The sequence below is a fragment of the Aulostomus chinensis genome, chromosome 15 (genome assembly GCF_037954235.1).
Source record: "Aulostomus chinensis isolate RoL2024-O1b breed Wild chromosome 15, RoL_Achi_v1.0, whole genome shotgun sequence".
In the NCBI taxonomy this organism is placed as follows: Eukaryota; Metazoa; Chordata; class Actinopteri; order Syngnathiformes; family Aulostomidae; genus Aulostomus; species Aulostomus chinensis.
Window position 1 is genome coordinate 4,904,218 of NC_141334.1, and position 19,895 is coordinate 4,924,112.

The window sequence follows — 19,895 nt, forward strand, 5'->3', positions numbered from 1 at the left end:
TTCTGCCTCTACACACCCTGAGGCCTTGTGACGATATTCACTGGAATGGCGCCCAGTCGCCCCATCACACCTTAGATTCTCTCAGAAAAGGGGCGGTGGGACGTTATACCATCCCGTCATGATCAGCAACAAGAGGTCGAAGGTGAGTTCACCAGCTACCCAGAATTCTGGCTCTGCAAAGGTTAATGCTGGTGACTCCACCAAAACAAAATATCCAGGAATCCAGTGAGCCAGAGTTTCCTAACCCTCGTACGCATCCTTGAGCTCCATTGTTGAAAAATGAAATGAACCTCATTGTGTCTTTGTTGTAAGTTATTGAGTCAGTTCCTCATCCACCGCTGCTCTGCTACTACTGCTGCACAATCTCAAAACAGGGCCAAATAGTAGCGCCCCCCCCCCCCCCCCCCAGTAAAAATCACCGTCTTACTCCTGCAATGTTTGCTACAAAACAAGAGTGACCAGCTGTTTTTAGGGAATTACTTAGCTTTTAAAGTCTGCATGTTTTGATCTGACTTTAAAGATTATGTCTCCATCAGGAATGAGTGGACTCAGGGCTGAACATCCCAGACAGATTAGGGAGGTCGGAAAGTACAGAGAGATTAAGTCTTTCTTTGTCAGTTAGGACTTTTCATGAAATATGATGGAAAATATGTCATGCGCCTTTATACAACCCTTTGTGTTAGTGCTAGCTGGCCGAGTTAGCCTCCGCTAGCCCGAACTCACCTATTGACTGCCTGTGTGACCATTTCAAGTGTCACTTCGCTGAATACACACCTCCTGAATTCATGTTGATTCTGTGACGTTTCCATAGTTGTAGAATAATAGGAATGCACAATACAGATTTTTTTTTTCAAATTTCTGAAGTCCAATATGCTGATATTTTACAATGTATATGTCCAGATTGCTGCTATTTACTGGTATCCTTATTATCTGTAGAAACAAGTTACAGGATTGTCTCACTTTGTACGTATTGAAAATCCATGTAAACAATTTGAATTTATAACATTTTTTTAAAAATAATTTCTGAAACATTTGCAAAAGCCTCGTTGTCAAAAACATCAGACGACGAGCAAACGTGATTGTGGGACTTCACGAAGATGCTTGGCTGCACAGAACTATTGGCTCGCGATGTATTCAGATACTGATGTAGTGCCGATCATTTAGAGCATCGGTGTAAAGGCCCTATTTTGTTCATTCAGTCGCAACTCCAGAATGAACGCTACTGCCCAGCTGGTACTTGATGGGCAATAGAAAACTGTTTTGTACTTCTTCCATTGTCTGACAACAGAATGAGATGAATGTGCAAATGAGACCACCATCACGGTGGAGCTGAAGGGTTGCAGGAGGTTTGTGGCAGGAAAAACCACAACTGGCTCCAAACTGATCTGAACTCGTTACTGATGAGAATGAAATGATCATCAGTCCATCATTTAGTGTCGTGCTCCATGCGTGAAACACCCACCAGCATCGTGGTGTGAGTGTAACACTGTTGTTCAGGCGAAATACTCATCTTCCTCCAGTTGTTTTGACCCCCGCCCACATATCATAGTACTCACCAACTGCTGTGCTCTTGATCAGTACCAGTGTATATACATCCATGTATTACTGAGTTATCCCTCTGGAGGTTCCGAGGACTTCAAAGAGAGATGAATAATCTAAATGAAGTCAGAGTTATTGCTAAAAACAGTTGTTGTTGTTTTGTTTTTTTAATATATTGGCCGTAATGGCATGATGGTGAAGCTCCTCGAGCAAAACAGTCACCTGCAAGTACTTTTAAATGCTCAAAAGTGAACCGAGCAACTCATCCAGCGACCGTCTGATCTAAAGATCAAAGGCATCTGTCTCCAGACTGAGAGAAAAATGACAAAGCGGTTTTGTAATTGCGGCGTAAAGCTCGCCAGTATCCTCCTCGCATCAGCAGAATTATCGGACTTACTCGTCTGTTGTTTGTATTCATGTCTGGCCACAGTAAACTGGACAGAGGCTCTGACGATGGCACAAAGACAGGATGTAGGTGTGAAAGTGAAATTGTGATATTTCCAATTTCAGCCTTCTTTTCCCGTTTTTAGGTCAAAATTGTGAATCAGCTTGTCGTTCCTGCTGATAGGCTCAGAAAGTTATCAGTATGTAGAGATAGAAGAGTTCCTAACATGTGACTGACGCATCTCCGTCGTATCGTACTTAATTCATTCTGAAATATTGAATTAGAAAGTATTGATAGAAACAGAGAAAAAGTAAAAATGGGAGATGGAAACGCCTATATTTCATATAAAGTCATGACTGATGGACTGCCATTGCTGATGTCTTCACAGATATTCCCACACTTCCTCTTCATCTTCAGTCAGCATGCAACATATAACTATTAAAAAAAAGACCTTCTCCAACTGAAGTTAATTTCTCAGTACTTCTCTCCATATTTTTTGCTGTTGAACAGCTCTTCTCCCCTCATTACAGTCACGCGTATTGCCGTCTTCTGGCCAAATTACACAGCTTATTTAATTAGTGATAATTTTTTTATTTCCTGATATTGTGACATATCTGCAGTTTGCTTCAAATGTACTTGTAAAATGTAACTGGTAACACAGTGGCAGGTGACGGATTACGCCACCCACAGTGTAGCAGCTCCATCGTCTCGGCGCTGCCACAGACTCTAACTCTTACATCTGTTTTTCTCCCCCGTGTCTCTCGTTCCAGCCATGATCGACGTCAGTCAGCATGTCGAATTCCAGACACATAAGTAGTATAAACTCTCAGTACAACTCTCAGAACGCAGTTTTTGGCAGAGATGTTTAGTTTAGATTGTAGAAGTAATGAAGTGTCTGGTGAGTTCATAAACACCTGCCAAAGTACCCAAATCTGCCTCTGTATTAGTTCCTGCTACAGGATGTGTCTCCAGGACAACATATTGCCATGATCACACACACACGCGCACACACACACACACACAGACTCACAAGGTGAAAACAATACCAATGGCACGCTGTCGCGGCTGGCAACAATGATGCCATACTTGGTAGGAACCATCTTTATCACTCCACTACGCTGCTCGTTTACACACACTCACACTCACACACACTCACACTCACACACACACACACACACACACACACACACACAGAACATGAATCAGTTCTGCGTGTGCAAACCAGCTGCAGTGTCTAATTTGTAATCTGCCCCGTGATATTTCCCCATGCTTCACTTACTCGCATTTTTGGAGCCTCCCATTAAAAATTCTGTCCCTGGCAGATCCCCCATCCCGTCTGGCTTTCTAGCCGTGCATCTCTGTGCCGCTGTCGAGAAATTACTGTCTGTGACATTTGACATGATTTCTGGCATCGAGTGTCATAAATGGGTCATGAGGACATGGGCCTTTGTGCCCGGCGGAGGGCGAGTCAAACCCCCGAGTACAAGGACACCAAGGAGACACGCAGCGAGCGGCAGTGAAGAAGAGCCCATTAAATTATAATTAGACCAGCACAATAATGAAGAGAAGGCTTCTGAGGCTTGGCTGTGTACATTTTACTACACGTAACATATTTAACACCGGGTTTAATTGTCAGCTGCTCAAATAATTCATGATTTTGTTGTGCACAGTCAGTACATTTAAATGATGTTAAAAACAGTGAAATTATTGTGTTAGTCTGACGAAAACTGGACCTCGCATAGATACAATATCTATACACTTGATAGCACATGAAGATCGACTGCTTAAGTATGAATAGATAGAAATATTGGTACGCTTCAATCGACCTCCAGTGAGCCTGGCATGCTGCTGTCCAGCTGCTGGGCAATTGAAGACAAATGTGGAGACGAACTTGAAGCTGCCTCGGCTGCAGGAGTTGTCAGTCTTTCCTGAACAGGAACGCCACTTTTGACTTGTCGAATTGTTCCGTACGTGATGCAAAAGGTGAACCGCAGGACAGTCAGATTGCGACCGGCTGAATGGGGGCAAACCACCACCTACCGTTCTGGATGAGGACGTTCTAACACCAGTTAAGCAGTTGTTGTGTGCTGTGTAATTCGTGAGAAAACATAAACAACAGGAGCAACATGAGTGCAACGGTCTTCATCTATGCTGTACTATGATCTAGCATGTGAACAGGAATGTGGATGGAATATTCTATAAGCAAGATGTAAACATTTTTATCCAAATATTGTCTCAATTGGAATAAGGTCAGGAGTCAGATGTGTGATCCCACGGAGGCTGTGGTTGTTGTCGGACCCCGATTGGTCGCTCTGAGTTGACGGACACTCCTCACACCTCTGAGAACTACGAAGCAGCTCAGACATCTGGCCTGGAACGTGTTGACCGGCGCTCTCTTTAGCAGTTTGTCAGCCAGTTCAGAGTCTAATAGGTGTTGCCATGGCAGAAGGTTTTTGTGTAGAATCAGTAGGTAAAAGCTATGTCTGAGCTCCAATGGCTCACATTACCGCCCCACTTTTCCGAGCAGCAACAGCTCTGCTGCTGTGATTCTTAGAATTTGGGCTTCTGTGATTGCTATACTGTTCTACAGCTTTCCCATTTGCAAAGCTCTTTCATTAATCAGCATTAACACTGTTCAATAGGGAGTCTAATTCATGTGCTGCTCCCATGGGTTATGCTTCATCCCCTCTCATTTGTGGTACAAAGATGAACTAGAGTCTGTGAAAAAAGGAGCATCTGATTAAAAACTTTGGTTCTGCACAATATGCAGGCTCTCTCAATAGGCGATGAATATGTAGTGGCTTTCATAAGCTGATGGTGAGCGTAGGTAATGAATTTAGATAGACTATTACTCATCAGAGTTGTATTCTTACTAGGAAATGCATGGGAACTTGTTATGCCCTACAATAATGTGTAATTATCATCTATTATGATCAGTATTTTTACAAGCTTTAGTAATCAAGTAGCAACTGGGTCAGCTCATTTAGCGAGAGTCTGAGGGTATTATGTTTCCCCTTTTCAACTCACATCAAAGGCAACATGCTTGATCAGGGTGATTTCTTAAACATATTTCTGTTTCATCTCCCCTTGACGGCGCAGTGTCAGATAATTACCATGTTTTCTGTAATGAGAGGTGCAACAACAAGAAACAATGTTTTAAAAGCAGCAACCCGTGAGAGCAGCTTCTGCTATTTCAGACAAATTGGAAATGTAAAATACACAGCACTTAGATGGGAAGAGTGGGAGGGGTTGAGGGTTGTGGGTAGGGGGGGGGGGGATTTGGAGGACAGCAAATAGAAAAGTTTCTTGGAGGTTCAGTTAGGGTCACAACAGTAGGCCTGTATGAGATTTTCACTGTTCATAATTGACCTGACAACAGTAACTTGTCAGGTCCAGATACCGAGAACACTGTTTATCTGAGCCAGAGGTCTTTTATTGAACGAGGCGGTCCTCCCAAGGGGGGGCGCCAGACCAGTTCAGTGGAGACTTAGTGAATGGAGGCAAAAGACTATTAGGTGTCAAAATGACATTACAGAACCAGGGGGGGGAAATGGACGCAAGGTCCGAATTTACAAGCTGACTCAGCTCCTGTGGAGGAAAGTTCCATTAGCTTCTGTTAGCTTGTGTATCCAGGAGCCTTCCTTCCGCCATAATGTGATGCAGATTTTTAAGCACTGCATTAGAAAAGGTCGATGGTAACGCTGACATTTGCAAACAGCTTTTACGCTTGCTTGAGGTGGATTTTTGCCTTTTTTCAAGAAGCAAAACATGATATGACAACCTTTCCCTTTCTTTTTAAACAAGCTCTGGCGGCTCAAACTCTCAGCTCACGTGGCTGGCCATCTGGTTTAACCGCCGTCTTCCTTACGAATACTCCCAAACTTTGCCTTCTATATTCCTGTTCATTTTTCACTGATAGATTTTTTTCCAGTCTTTGCCGTGTGTAAAGTGGAGTATCCTGCCATCCTCTAAGTGCACGACGTACCCTAATTTATTCGCTTCAAACCTGTTGACGGAAAGACATCTTTAACAAATGTCCCTGTTTTTGACATTTCCACAGTTGGCTTAAAATTTGCTCAGTAATTAAGTTGAAAAACAATTAATGATTCTTTATTTCAGGTTCACCAAAATGCTACACATGGGTCCTTTAATTTAAAGTTATCTGAAGGAGTTCAAAACTTAATGACAAGTTAACCGGTATAAGAAGCTTGTGCAGTTTCCGTGAAGTATCAAACCAAGAAGGAGGGTGTTAACTTTGAAATACTGGTTCTGTTGGAGCTTTGTGCCTATTTTGGTTTAAGAGAGGGAAACTGCTTCAGCAGAAAGTCAAAAGCTTTCACAAATCACGGATGAGTGGTTGACGCACTGAGCGCAGGTTAGTGTAGCAAATGGAAACACCTCAGCAGGATTTCAGAATTGTCATGTGTCAAATGAATAAATGGAACGATCTGGAGGGCCTCCAACTCTCGGCTGAATGTAAATGAGACACTTGAGACGAAAATATGATTTAGGTAATGCTTTCATTGAGTTTGCCCTGAAACTCTGTCTTTTGTCAGAGAGAAAATGATGATGTAATAGTGGGAAGAGAAAAGAACACCGTGCCTTCCTGTAAACAACAAAATCATTAAGATCCCTAGAGTTTTGCTTGCAGCCATGGGTGCTCACTTTTTTTTTTCTTTTTTTTTTATGGCCAAAGTGACAACTCCTGGACAACACTACCGGATACTCTGCATCTTATGACTTCATTTTCAAATGTTTTCCCTGTGTGCATGAACACAACGATTTATACGCTAACTCTAGATGCCAGATGGTGTACTAATGATTTTTGAGAAGGCACCAGCCATACAAACGCAAGCCAAATATGTTAATAATTCATCGCTGTCTTTTATTTCATGAAAACGAGAGCATCAGATCAATAGTCTCCATTTGCTCTGCGTGTCTGTGGGTGAGTTGTTTGTCTGCGGCGTGCTTCAGAGTCGGGTGTGGCTCAGTGCTCATGTTGTGTTTTTGTTTGTTTCTGCTATTTTGCACTCTTCGTTTGGACACGATAATGGCACGTCTAGGTGAAGTCATGGAGAATAAGTGCCAGCCAGATTGTCTGATATGCTGCCATTTCCTTGCTTTATCTACGTCAGTACGGCCCTCCAGTTTACCTGCTGGTTCCACTCATGCAGCTGGTTAGAGGTTAGAGGCAGCAAGAGTCGTTTAGATGAAGCGAAACGTGTAGCTGGGTGTCATCTGCACAACAAGCAACTTTTATTCTGGCAAATTCTGTTTTCAGTGCTTTGATTAGCAGGTAGAATTCTCACAAATGTATTGGAGAAACAGTAGTATCCCTCAAAAAACTATTTTTGAAGGTATAATTTATTAAAAGTATACATCTAACCAGGGCGGCACGGTGGTGCAGCGGTCAGCACAGTCGCCTCACAGCAAGAAGGTTCTGGGCTCCATCACGGGTCTTTCTGTGTGAGTCTGCATGTTCTCCCTGTTCCTGTGTGGGTTCTCTCTGGTACTCCAGCTTCCTCCCACAGTCCAAAGACATCAAGAGGGGACGAGGCTGATTGATACTCTAAATTGACCATAGGTGTGACTGTGAGTGTGAATGGTTGTCTGTCTCTATGTGTTGGCCCTGTGATGGACTGGTGACCTGTCCAGGGGTAACCCCGCCTCTCACTTGATAGGCTCCACCCCCCACCCCCCATATGGCCCTTAACAGGATAAATGGTAAAAAATGGATGTGTGGATGGATACATTTAACCAAGTGCCACGTGTAACTACCCACTGTAGCACAGGCACCATAAGCCCTAATAACCTCAATTAAACATCAGACTCTTTATTTTAAAAGAATTGCAGACTTATTTACACACACACACACACACGCACACACACACACACACACACACACACACACACACACACACACACACACACACACACACATATATATATATATGTGTGTGTGTGTGTGTATGTGCGTGTGTGTGAGTAAGACACCCATTTCTATTAGCACCTTGATCTGACTGCCATTGAAGTGCTGTGCAGGATGGAAGAATTGTGTGCTCCTCTCCGGCCAGACGCGACTCTTCGTCTCACATTTACATGTTGATTAAATGGTTTTCTATTACGGAACCATTTGGAGGTGCTTTAACATCCACTGGACGTCCAGAAATGGCATTTTTGTATCAAGGTCGGTTGAGCAGGGCTATCATTAATGATGAGCTTCCTTGATGTTTGTAAACATTTTAGTTTATGAAATGACTTCATCACTTTTCCCCCCTCTGTTAAAGTAAAAGTGAATTGCTTTTTCATCATCGTTAATATTTCGCTGCACGAAATGAATGGTTGTTTTTGTGCGTTTTGTCGTGATCAAGAGTGCTTGATTTTACCTAGGAACAAGGACCATGTATGGATGAATGCCATTTAAGTGCTTATAAAGTCACAGTTCACGATCGCACATCATACCGCGCTTAACTGTTCTTCAGCGCTGAAAGGATCCGATCTTGCAGAACCCTTGAACCGCAGTATTTTCTCCCTCCTGTTGTGAGTGAGATAAATCCAAATCTAAATTAAATACCATGGTTTTGTGGTTTTAGGAATCCTTGAACTATTAGCACACTGTCGTGAAAGTAAATGTACAGTAAAAAAGTTGAAAATGTTTCCACAAAATCCACAGAGCTGAATCTGGAGGTCTGAGCTGTCAGTGGTTAACGATACGGTGGAACTGCCCAGGGGGTGCACTATAAAGCCTTGTAGATTTGATTTTATAGAAAGTGTTGGTGAACACTCTGACCTGATGTAGTCCTCGCCTCCTGCTCTCATTTATCATGGCGCTGTCATCTTCATTCATCTCTGTTATTGATTCATCTGTGGAATTGCTTCTGTCATGACGCAACACGAGGAGGAGGTCTGCTGCACACGGAGGGCGTTCACCTCTGACCCCAAACATAAATCATCCCCTCTAATAAAATTGACTCGTCCCATTCTTTTTTCTCTCCCCATTTCCCGCAGGGTCAAAGCAAAGAAAGGGGTGAACCTGCTCCAAACCAAGTCCAAGAATGCCCAGTGGAAGGTGGACTGGGAGGTTGTGTCTGGAGCTAAGCATTCCATCACCACCATCGATGTGAACAAGAACAAAGCAGTCAAACAGGGGTGAGTCAACAGCCTCGGGCCTAAACACACCACTAGTCGGACCAACCGCTGCAGCTGGAGCTGATCCCCTCCCTCCTGCAACATAAATACACTGATATTTGTCTTCCTCAACAATGGACAAAAGGTCTCTTACGAGGTTTAAAGTCATAGTCATGGTTCACCTTTTTTTTTTTTCACGATTAAAGTGAGCTTTTAAAAGCGTATACCACTCTTTGGTAATTCCACAGGAGCTACGGAAGATAAAACAGGGCTTTGACCCGCAGCAATGACTAAAGCGTCCTATATGCTTTATAGCTCAAAGTTAAAGGGTTGGGGATGTTATCTGCTTAGTCTCACTACATCTGATGGTAATTCAGTGTAGGTTAGGAGGCGAGGTAGAGGATTTTGGCTGCTGGCAGTAAAATGCCTTTGAGATGAGATCTTGTCTGAGAGCAGTAATTACGCCAAGTTCCTCAAAAGAGCATAAAGACCGGATCACGGGCCGGTAGTGTCTGAAGATACACTAATGGAGCCGGATTCGACTTCAAAAGCAAGTTCATGGTGAGAGTGAAACTATGGCTAAATGGTTTGCAAACATAATGTCATCGAAGTGGTTTATAATAACACTGACTTGGATTTTTATAATGTCCTTCACAGACACGAGGCCTCTTTTACTCAGAGGTAAATGAACTGTCAAGAAACACAAATGAATAACTATGAATAACGGTGAGCGTCAGGAGTTTAACCAGAGGTGAAATGCTTTATTGAGTAGGTGAGTTGTGTGTCGGGGAGAACTTGTTCAGATCTCAGAGCCTTGGAATGTTTTTGAGTCGGAAGGAGGCGGATTGAGGGAATGGTTTTATGTGTGAGGGGAAGGAAAGGGCGGAGTCAAAATGACACCCAGGTTGTAGACTTCAAGGGACGTGTAGATGGAACAGCTGTTCATGTGGAGAGGAGGATCTCCATCCTTCCAGAGCCCCGGGAGTCACAACCATGGGCTCAGTTTTTGTTTGACATCCTGAGATTTATATTAAGCCCGTGAATGCATTCGTTAGCCTGTTTTTTGTGAATACAGCCTAATTGATTTAATCAACACATTAAGTGACACTTGTGATGTACAAGTTTGGAGGCAATTCCTCATCACACATCCTTCTCTGTCTCTTAAAAGCTCGATTTATCTAAAATGACATAAAACAAACAGCAGGCAACATTATATTACTGGTTAAGATCGATTTATGATTGATTTTCTTGCTCAAAAAGACTTCATTTTTGCTGGAAACCAATGTGATCATTACAAAAATAAATAAATAAATTTGTTCAAAAGGATTAACTGGATATACAGTTTGTACTTGAATAAACACAGATAACATCAGATTTTAAATACACATTTTTTAGCGGTCTTGGCACCTCTCACGTCGAGTCAATCCAAAAGCCTTCTAGTCGATTGTTAAATGATTATCAATGCGGAAAGACACATCCACATTTTGTTTTTCATTTCATCAATTTGAAATTAATCTTGTTGGGGTTTTTTTTCTGGGGCTTCTTGTAAATTTTAAAACTTTCTGTGTTTGTAATTTGATGCATAATTAAAATTAACAGATTAATCTACCAGATATCACCAATTAGAGAGCACTTACCCCTCCTCGCTCCAGGTCTGCGCTCCACTGTGTGCATTCGTGGTCGCTTCATTCTTCATCCTGACACTCTGACCAGCTGCTTCAACATTTACAAAGTGAACATGCAACTAAAAATGAACGACAATAAATCATAATAAACCTACTTAGTTATCAGGGAGCTTTGGACACACTAGCTGGTTTAAAGACTGGCTTCCCTAAGGGACACTCTCCGTAGAGAACAGCAAGACACAGTGGCCTCACCTGAAAAAAGAAATCCACCATACTGCTCTTGTTTACTTCCTAGCTGTCTCAGCGGCAGCCTCTCTCGCTATATTTAGTGACCCTTGTCATGTAATCTTCGCCTCCCTGTCACCATGTGGGAAATGTCCAGTAGGGGGTCAAGCATGGATAGAGAAACAGCATGTCACGCTGAATTTCGTCAAAAAGCAAGTCGATTCTGAGACCACCTGAAGCCACACAGCCAAACAACAGGTATCTAAAGTTATCGAGTGGAGTCATGGAAGATTTCATGTTATGGAGCTTCATTCCCACCCAACTGATTGAACCTGAGCGTGAAATCTTTGCATAAGAAAAAAGCACTCGCGCCTCTTGAGATTTTCTTCTGGAAATACATTGTTGTGAAGTTGGTTCGCAGTAGTTTTGGGAGATGCATGGCAGCTGTGCTCTTAACGGTATTACGAGGACACGTTTCAAATAATACTGAGGTATTTTGAGGCCTTTTTTTTTGTGCAAAACCAAAGTAATAAAAGGAAAGTCGAGTGGCTTCCTTCAAGGTTCAAATATCCCAAATGTATGTCATTCCTACGTAGTTGCAAAAAATGAATGCAAAATGAGCCACAGAGAAATAAACTTGAAAAGTAAAGTGACAAATATAGGCTTGGAACTGATGTTTTATATGGTTCAGTCTCTTTTTTCACAAGTGTCTGAGCTGAATCCAGTATGGAGACTCAAATTGCTTAAAGGTGCCATAGAGAGGTTGAACGGGGTATTAATTCTTGTTCTGTGGAGTGATATGTAACCCCACAAAAAATGGTTGGGTCTGTATTGGCTCAGAAGCTTCCTAAAAGGCTCTCTGAAAATGCTGTGTTACCATGTTGGGTTTAGAATGCGTCGTTTGTCCCTATTGGGGTCGTTTCTGACCTCATCTGGCAACCTCATTATTCATGCAAGTGCATGAGTTGACGGCGATCGGTTGCCGTTGTTTATCTGGCAACCTCATTTAACTACTACTCGGTGATTGGCTGCCCTCACTGTCACTGACAAGAAAGTACTCCCACTTTCTCGGCTAACTGTCGCCGGTGCTAACTGTGACTGCTACTGTCAATTGACAACATTCCATATCATACAACAACACCATACAACAACATTCGTAAGATAAGATACCAAGTAGCCACGGCCCATTCGCGAATCCAGCCGTATATGCAGTGGCGGGGTGGCCGTCAGGACAACCGGGAGTTTTTCCGGTGGCCTGGCCCCTTGGTAGCCTGCCTGGCTGGCCAGATTCCTTCCCCCTCAAGCCAGGCCAGGCCAGCTAGCGACAGACAGTGCAGATAAAACAAAGGTCTCAATTCTGTCGGGGCCATTCATCAATCAGTCTGCTCAGTCAGTGCTGCTGCTGCAGGCTCCAGTTTGTGTCGCGCGAGCGAGTGACACGAGAGAGCGACACTAGAGAGCTGCACTCACACGGCTCGCTCACGTCATCGCCTCCTCCCGAAATATGTCGAAGGGGCGTGTGTGAAAGGGGTGGGTTCAGTGTGTGTGTGTGTGTGTGGGGGGGGGGGGGGGGGGGGGCACTGACTGAACTGTGACGTAACACTTCAGCCAAAAACGCATTTGTCCATTTTCCCGCGGCGATTCAAAAAAGGGGAGATACTTCAAACAGAGGTCATGACACTGCCTCACACTTCGTGTGTATTCCCCACAACTGGGGGACGTTGAATAAACACCAAAACCACGAAAACGAGGATTTTCATTCTAGGGGACCTTTAAGTAAATCGTTTGAAATCGGGCTTGCAGATTTGTTGCATCTGGCCGACTTCAACCCTTTGCCTTTTGAACCAGCCAAGGATTATTCACGAGTTACTTGCTGCGGTTGCTATTGCTAACGAGCTGTCATCTGAGCTCTCTGAGACGAGTATCCAGCTCTCTGGCACCAGGGTCCCATCAGGCCAGCTGTTTTTTTTCCCTCCTCCTCCTCCTAATGTTCACATCAAGCCCATGTTTCAGAAGCAGGCAGTTATTCTAATTCGATTATTGTCTCTTTTGATGATATCTGTTTTTTTGGGTTTTTTTTTTTGTGCTTTCATCATCAATTGAAGTCTTTATGCAGTTAAATGATTAGAGGTATTGTCTGCTTAAACCATGGTTAATTCTCCTTCCTACAACATTAAGATGGTTAAGTCCACTTACTTTTTGACGGCTAAGATGAACCTCCAGAGCTATAAACACGTTGACTGGTCCTTACTGGGCTGACAGGATAAGTCTGTCAGGGTATAGCAGAGTATCTGGGAGGCTTCTGACACTCCCTGTGAGATCCAATCATGAGCTGTCAGTCTGATCATGATTTTTTGATTCCACTTGGACAAAACAAAACTGAACCAGGAGTTGCTTGATTGTATAAAAGGTGTGTCTGGACTGATCCTGGGTCTGATTTTGATAGAACCATGAAGATTGAGTCCAGTGTGTTGGTGGGATTATGTCTTAAATTGCTCCTAAGGTTTCTTTTTTGATTAAATCCTCCTGTCAAGTAGATCAAATCCTGGTTTTTGTACACTGTAGGATGACTAGAGGTTTACTCTCCACATTTTAAAGAGGAGACAACATTCAGAAGCCAAAATCTAGAAACCTAAATGAGCCCCCCTCCGTGAACACCCAACAGAATTCCTCCACTAATTACCCAATTAAATGCCGTAAAGCAAGGAAGGAGAGTTCTAATATTTTACAGTAATTGCTCTCGTTCCTATGTCTTTTTGTCCCAGATTCTCCAGCAAATATGTGAGCGCTCACTATTTAGAGACCCCCTCTTAAACACCCGCAGCCCTCGTTTCCAAAAAATACACACCAGCACCATTTGGCACCTCATTGCTGGGTACCAATTCTGTTAGAACATCTGGTTTTGTTTACCCAAAATTACCTGAAACAGAGGACATGTGGTGACAGCGCTTTCCCTTCAGAGCATATTGATAATCTCTCCGTCGCCTGCTTCTCTTTATTATTCTCCTCTGTGTTTTCTCTGCATCCCGTGACACAGCGAGGGCGGCGAGGGCTTGAACCAGTTTCTCTCTAGTCTGGAACAAACGCTTTCTAACCCACAGATGACACCGCATGATCCAGTACATTATTGATTGCAACCAATTGGTTACAAATTAATAATGTCAGAAGAAAAACAACCAAAAAGATGATTGTAGTGGTGTGTGGTTTGTTTGTTTTTTCTTGCTCAGAAACAAGTATTGACTCCTACGATGCACTTTGTTATTAAAGCTGTATCATCATCTTGCTGGACACTGATGTTTTCCCATTTTGAACCTGTGAGGAAGTGTTTTTCCTCTGTAAAAAACATGTTCTCTGCAAGCACAAGCACATTTACACATGTTGTTTACCCACTGGTTTAGACATTCTACACCGGTTTGAAGTTTTGTACAGAATAACAATATCAGCCTCTTGTTTGTGGCTTTGGGTCGAAGCTGAGTTACGAACATGGCTCCTACCTTGGAATAGAACGGGAAGAGGTAGGGAGAGTATAGGAACTGAGGCTTTGACCAGGGTGAAAAATGTATTTTTCCCAACACCACTTAGTCTTATTTTCCTCTTTCCTTTTTCTTTTCAACCTCTACATGAAGAGGAAAAAAAAAAACCTCAACAGATGATCCTGCCACGCAGTCTGTCTGTTCAATCACATAAGGTGCCAGATCCAGTATTGAGTTTGGGTGCAAGATTGATCCCTAAAACTCTGACGCAAGTTGACACTGTTGCACGTCAGTGGGATATTTTAAATGGATTTTTGGTTAAATCCCTAAAATGAGGTCTCAGGTCAACGCCAGCTTAAGACACTTTCACATGTTGTTGTACAACATGAAATACCGACTGCCTTGTAAAGCTCCACTTTACCTCAGAGTCATGCTGCCCCTTTGTTGCTGACAAGTAGCGAAACGAGACTTAAGAGGTTGAGAAAGTCAAGTCGTGCCTCTGTGGTGGAGATAGTTTGTGCCTTTATGTCGGCTTTTTGCTTCGAACAAGCCGATTTAACGATCATAACAGCGGTGATCATTTGTGAAGACTATCCACCAAACTAGACCTGTAAAATTGTATAAAAACCCATTGGCTTGTGGTCACTGTGGCGACTCTATACGGCATCTCTTCCCTTTTATCTGTACGAACCAGTGTGAGGAATCAACAACGCAGGACGGGATGTTGAATTGTTTCAATAGAGATGGTTGTGATGGAGGGGATGGAGGGAAGGTGAATCCTGTAGCCTGTGTGAGGTTATAAGTATCCAGACAAGTGGCCGTGGGACACACCCTTGAATCATTGTGTGTTTGGGCCTTTCAGCGCCATACACCTCCTCAAAACTGATCGATCCTCAGATCCTTCGGCCCCGTTGCCACATTCTCCTTGTTCCCACGGCGTGAAATATATTTCACAGGATGTTATGGCAGCTATATTTCAGCGTGTTACTGTTTCAGTGAGTGACCCAAAAGCTTTTATGCAATTTATGGCAGTAACAGTGTGCAGCTGTCCAAAGATTGTTCTAATAAATTGTAATTAAAGTTCTGCATTTAAAAGTTTTGACTCAATTTGTCTGTTATCAATATATTTTGATGTAGACTTCCAAGCTGTCACACAGCAAATTGTATTTTCAGCTCTACGTTGACATTTCCAGTAAATTATGTGGCGTACGGCGTCATATTGTTTCACAGTATATCAGGATGTAGTGGTGTCATGACACATGTGTGGTGATGTGTACGGTGAGGTCCCTGCCAGCACCCATGAGTGTGCAAAAACTGCTCCTTTAAAGTCTTACTTTGTTTTAAAAGTCCGTATCTTCCTTAAATGTTTTTACATGACGTGTTCCTGACTATAAAGGAGACGTAACCATCCCAAACCCTCTGTTCGCCATCTCAGTTCCTCCACTCTGCCTTGCAGCACTTTGATCCAATGAACTCTCGCGGTTAATCTGTTCAAACAGACCTCTGATCAAAGAATAGAATCCCCCTGAGCACTGAAAAAAAGCCCCAAGCTACAGCTTTTTAAACATATACTTTGTGCTGTACAGACAGAGCATCATTAACTTAATGGAGACAAGGGCCGACATTCTTCAGCCATGTTAATTTCTTCCCTTGCTGCCTCTGCGAAGAAATTACTCTTTTGTGTGGGATTGAGTTTGTCCAACATCAGTGCTATTTTTACATCAGCTACTATCAAAGCTGAAGGATGTCATGAATAATTTCAGGACATATTTAATTTGTTCATTTTAATAATAGAAGATTATAGAGAACCGTGTACAGGAACACTCACCAAAACATCCTTCAATAGTGGCCTGTTAATTTGTTGTTGTTTTTGTTTTTTTTCTTCAAACCTTAGGGACTGGACTGCAGTGACATTAATTAAGAAGAACATACATAATTTAGTATTTAGATGAAAAGGTCATCGCATAATCCCAACGAGATGTAGTCACATCACGGCTTATTATCGAAACGGGGAAGTTTAGAATGTGATTTTCTGCAGCCGATGCTCATGCGGGGATGTAAAGAGAATTAGCGGATGTTGATAACTGCAGACACCGATGTGATATTTTCGTAAATCTCTTCCTTTCAGTCAGATCTCAAAAAAGCATGTCAAAATGTCAAGTGTGACTGTAGCTTATTGCACAAAATCTGAGAAATGACATTTTCTGCCTTTTTTTTTTTAAATTCACTTACATTTTTCTGAAAAAAAGAAAAGAAAGAAAAGAAAAGAAAAAGAAAACATGGCCCCTAAGCGAAACCAGTACATTGTGAACATCATTTTCACGTCCCCCCAGCATTGTGACAGTCAGTGGTATATCGAGCATCTGTATGTACTCACCCCGTGGGCCTTATTGATGACAGTTTTAGTGTGTCACAGACAGGAGGCGGGTGTTTGTTTTCACTGAGTGATGTCGAGACAAATAGGCTGAGATCTCATCACGATGTTCCTGAGAGGAAGCCTTTGTGAGCGGAGGCTCCTACGGAGAGTTTGATCCGGCTTTCATTAAAAGGCCCTCACAACTGAAAAGCGGGACGGCTCTCCGCTTTTGTGAAGGACAGACGGCGACAATCTTGTGTTAAAGGTGAGTTTTGGGCAGGTTGATTCTTGTCACGGGTGGAGAGAGATTTAATTTGCCTCGCCGCCGCTTTTCTGACAGTTTCATGTTAGGCCTGTTGAACTTTAGGGTTACAACAAGACGGCTGTTAGCGCCTCTACATTTCTTTCATGTTTGCCATAGCATGATGGAGATGAGAGTTTTTAGTATCTGGAGAGGATCAAAGAGTGGAGACCACTCTGATATTTAACTTAAAGCCATCAGAACAATCAGGTTGCCAACCAAAAGTTATCGATTGGTCAGAAGAAAACCTGCAGCTGCTGCACTTGCGGTTATTTGAAAGTGAGAGGCTTGAACTAAATTTGCAATCTCCTTGCACAAGCTCTACAATCAAGCCGCGAGATTGAAGAAGAAAGAGGCCCACCAAGATTAAGGAACCGTGATTGTTTATTGACAAGACCTGCACACTGTTTGCATCCAGTTGCTGATTAATTTGTGGCATATGATAACTCTGTCAAAGTAAGCAGGAATGTCATTAGAAAGCTGCCACTTCTCATTAGTTTCAGCCACTCTCTCCGCAGCAGCAGCAGCGGCAGCACGTGGGAGCGTAAAAGTCAAGTGACAGAATTTTACAGTTATTTCCATGGTTCATGTGGAAAATCATGGAATCTGAGCTTGGCCACTTCTATGCATGGTGAAGTTTTTTTGAATATAAAAGAAATATAGAAAATGAAGGAAAGTGATTCAGAAAAGCTGAATATAAGTGTGGTTCAGTTTAGATTGTTAAAATGTCTTTTAGTGAATATTTATTTGTACATCATGCATCCAAATCACTTAGAAACCATCAAGGCAAAGAAAAAAAATTATCAAAACAAAATAAGATAGTAAGCACTGTCACCTCACAACAAGAAGGTTCCGGGTTCGAGCCCCAGCTCAGACATGAAGAAACTAAATCCCTCAAACAACTTTTTTTCAGCTGAGGACCAATCAATGTAGTGGGGGTGTTTAGTGTTGTGGATTAATTCAAGTCCATATTTAGATACTTTTGTGCTACGTCTGGGCTGCACGGTGTTGCAGTGGTCAGCACTGTCGCCTCACAGGAAGAAGATTCTGGGTTCGATCCCCGGCTCCATCACAGGGTCTTTCTGTGTGAGTCTGCATGTTCTCCCTGTGCCTGCGTGGGTTCTCTCTGGTACTCCGGCTTCCTCCACAGTCCAAAGACATCAAGAGGGACCAGGTTAATCCAGACTCTAAATTGACCGTAGGTGTGGCTGGGAGAGCCAATGGTTGTCTGTCTCTATGTGTTGGCCCTGCCATGGACTGGTGACCTGTCCAGGGTGAACCCCACCTCTCACCTGAAGGCTAAAGGGAACAGGCTTTTATGTATTTTACATACCTCATGTTATAAAGAAAATATCAACAAAATGATTAAAGATTTTCAGACATCTTTGCGTTGTGTTATGGGGTCGTCTTCATCTCTGTCGCATTCTCATTAATGTGATATTTGGGCAACGTCTCGAAAGAATTTCTGTAATGTCTACTGGGACTCCAGGAGGAATTGAAGTTGTGACAGACACACTTTGTGGGTGGCATTCAACATCAATGCAATATTTCTTCTCAAAACCTGCCTCCATCCTTTTGAGTCTGTGTAAGTCGTTCCACATATTAGTCAACGGTCTCATAATTCATCTGCTTAAACAAGAGTCTTTTCCATTCAGTGTGTTCTTTTCCAACTTGGTTTGTTATTCTCTCCATTTCTAAGATTTCCTGTGTTGTTTCTGTCCATCTTTGAAGTGACGGACCATCAGTTCAAAGTATATCACTTTCAAAGAAGAGTGACTCTCCCATCTGACGAGCGTCCTCTCAGCTCAGTCGTGTCCTCAGCGGTGCCTCACATGCTGGAACCCTTCGTGAATTCACTCTGTCCTTTTTCAACTCAAGGGTGACTTAAGGAGATTTTTTAAAAATAACCGCAGAGAAGAGTGTCGACAGTTCACTAAATGGCATTTTAATAATTAAAACTATCCAGTCAGCTATTTAATTAGCAGACATGCATTCCCTGAACGACTTGTTACACTGGGCTGTTTTCTCATGAATATGTTGCTGTAATTGATACGTGGCCTTTAATTGTGTTTCTGTCTTGTGTTTGTGTGATTTTGTGGTCTCACAGGGATGTTTTGGGAAATGCGGAGGTGATGCAGTTGGATTTTGAGATGGAGAACTTCACCAGTCTCTCAGTAACCAGAAGGATCAACTGGAATATCGACTACAAGGGCCAGAACCTGCCGCCTGAATCAGAGAAGGTGGTGACTGAGCTGACGGTGGTGCAGCGGGACATTCAGGCCATCATCCCTCTGGCCATGGTGAGTTCATCCACCTTCAGTTGACTGATGCCGATGCTGCTGTCCATGCTATGGATTATTATAAACACAAACTTGCAATAGATTCCACAGCGTGTGTTTACATTCTATGTTAAGCTTGATAAATGTGAATATGCATGCTTTTTTTTTTTTCAAGGACTCTCATACAAAATTGATCAAATAGGTCCTAAATGCAAATGGTGAAGCACTTGCATTGATGTTTAATCAAGGGTACCATCTAGTGGCCATATTAATTATTAATTATCATCACAGGACATCAGTATATAGTGAGTGTAAATGTTGATTTACAGTTGCATCGGTGTGGAACATCTCAAGCTTGGGAGAGAAAATGAAGTTCTGTCACATTTGGTTCCCTCGTCCAAGAGTAATCGGGAGTTTTACACTTAATTTTGGGTCATGGATGAGAATAGTTTCAGTGGCAAGCAGTCATGACTTACATGTTTTTGTCTCCTAAGATCACCGTCACAAGTGAACACCATTTTTTAATTATTTTTGTTACCTCGGTGTCGCGCCATCCAGCTTTGCAATTCTTCTCTTTTCAGCAG

General features: G+C 42.7%; 1 protein-coding gene across 3 annotated transcripts in view; it reads left to right on the forward strand.

The window, feature by feature from the left end:
* Nucleotides 1-19,895, forward strand: part of tmem132e (transmembrane protein 132E) — a 372,909-nt gene that overhangs the window by 289,793 nt on the left and 63,221 nt on the right. For all 3 annotated transcript variants that reach the window (XM_086226000.1, XM_086225999.1, XM_086226001.1), the window contains exons 3-4: nucleotides 8,933-9,073; nucleotides 19,140-19,332. In XM_086226000.1, coding sequence (XP_086082126.1) covers nucleotides 8,933-9,073; nucleotides 19,140-19,332 — 334 coding nt within the window. The remainder of the gene's footprint in view (nucleotides 1-8,932; nucleotides 9,074-19,139; nucleotides 19,333-19,895) is intronic.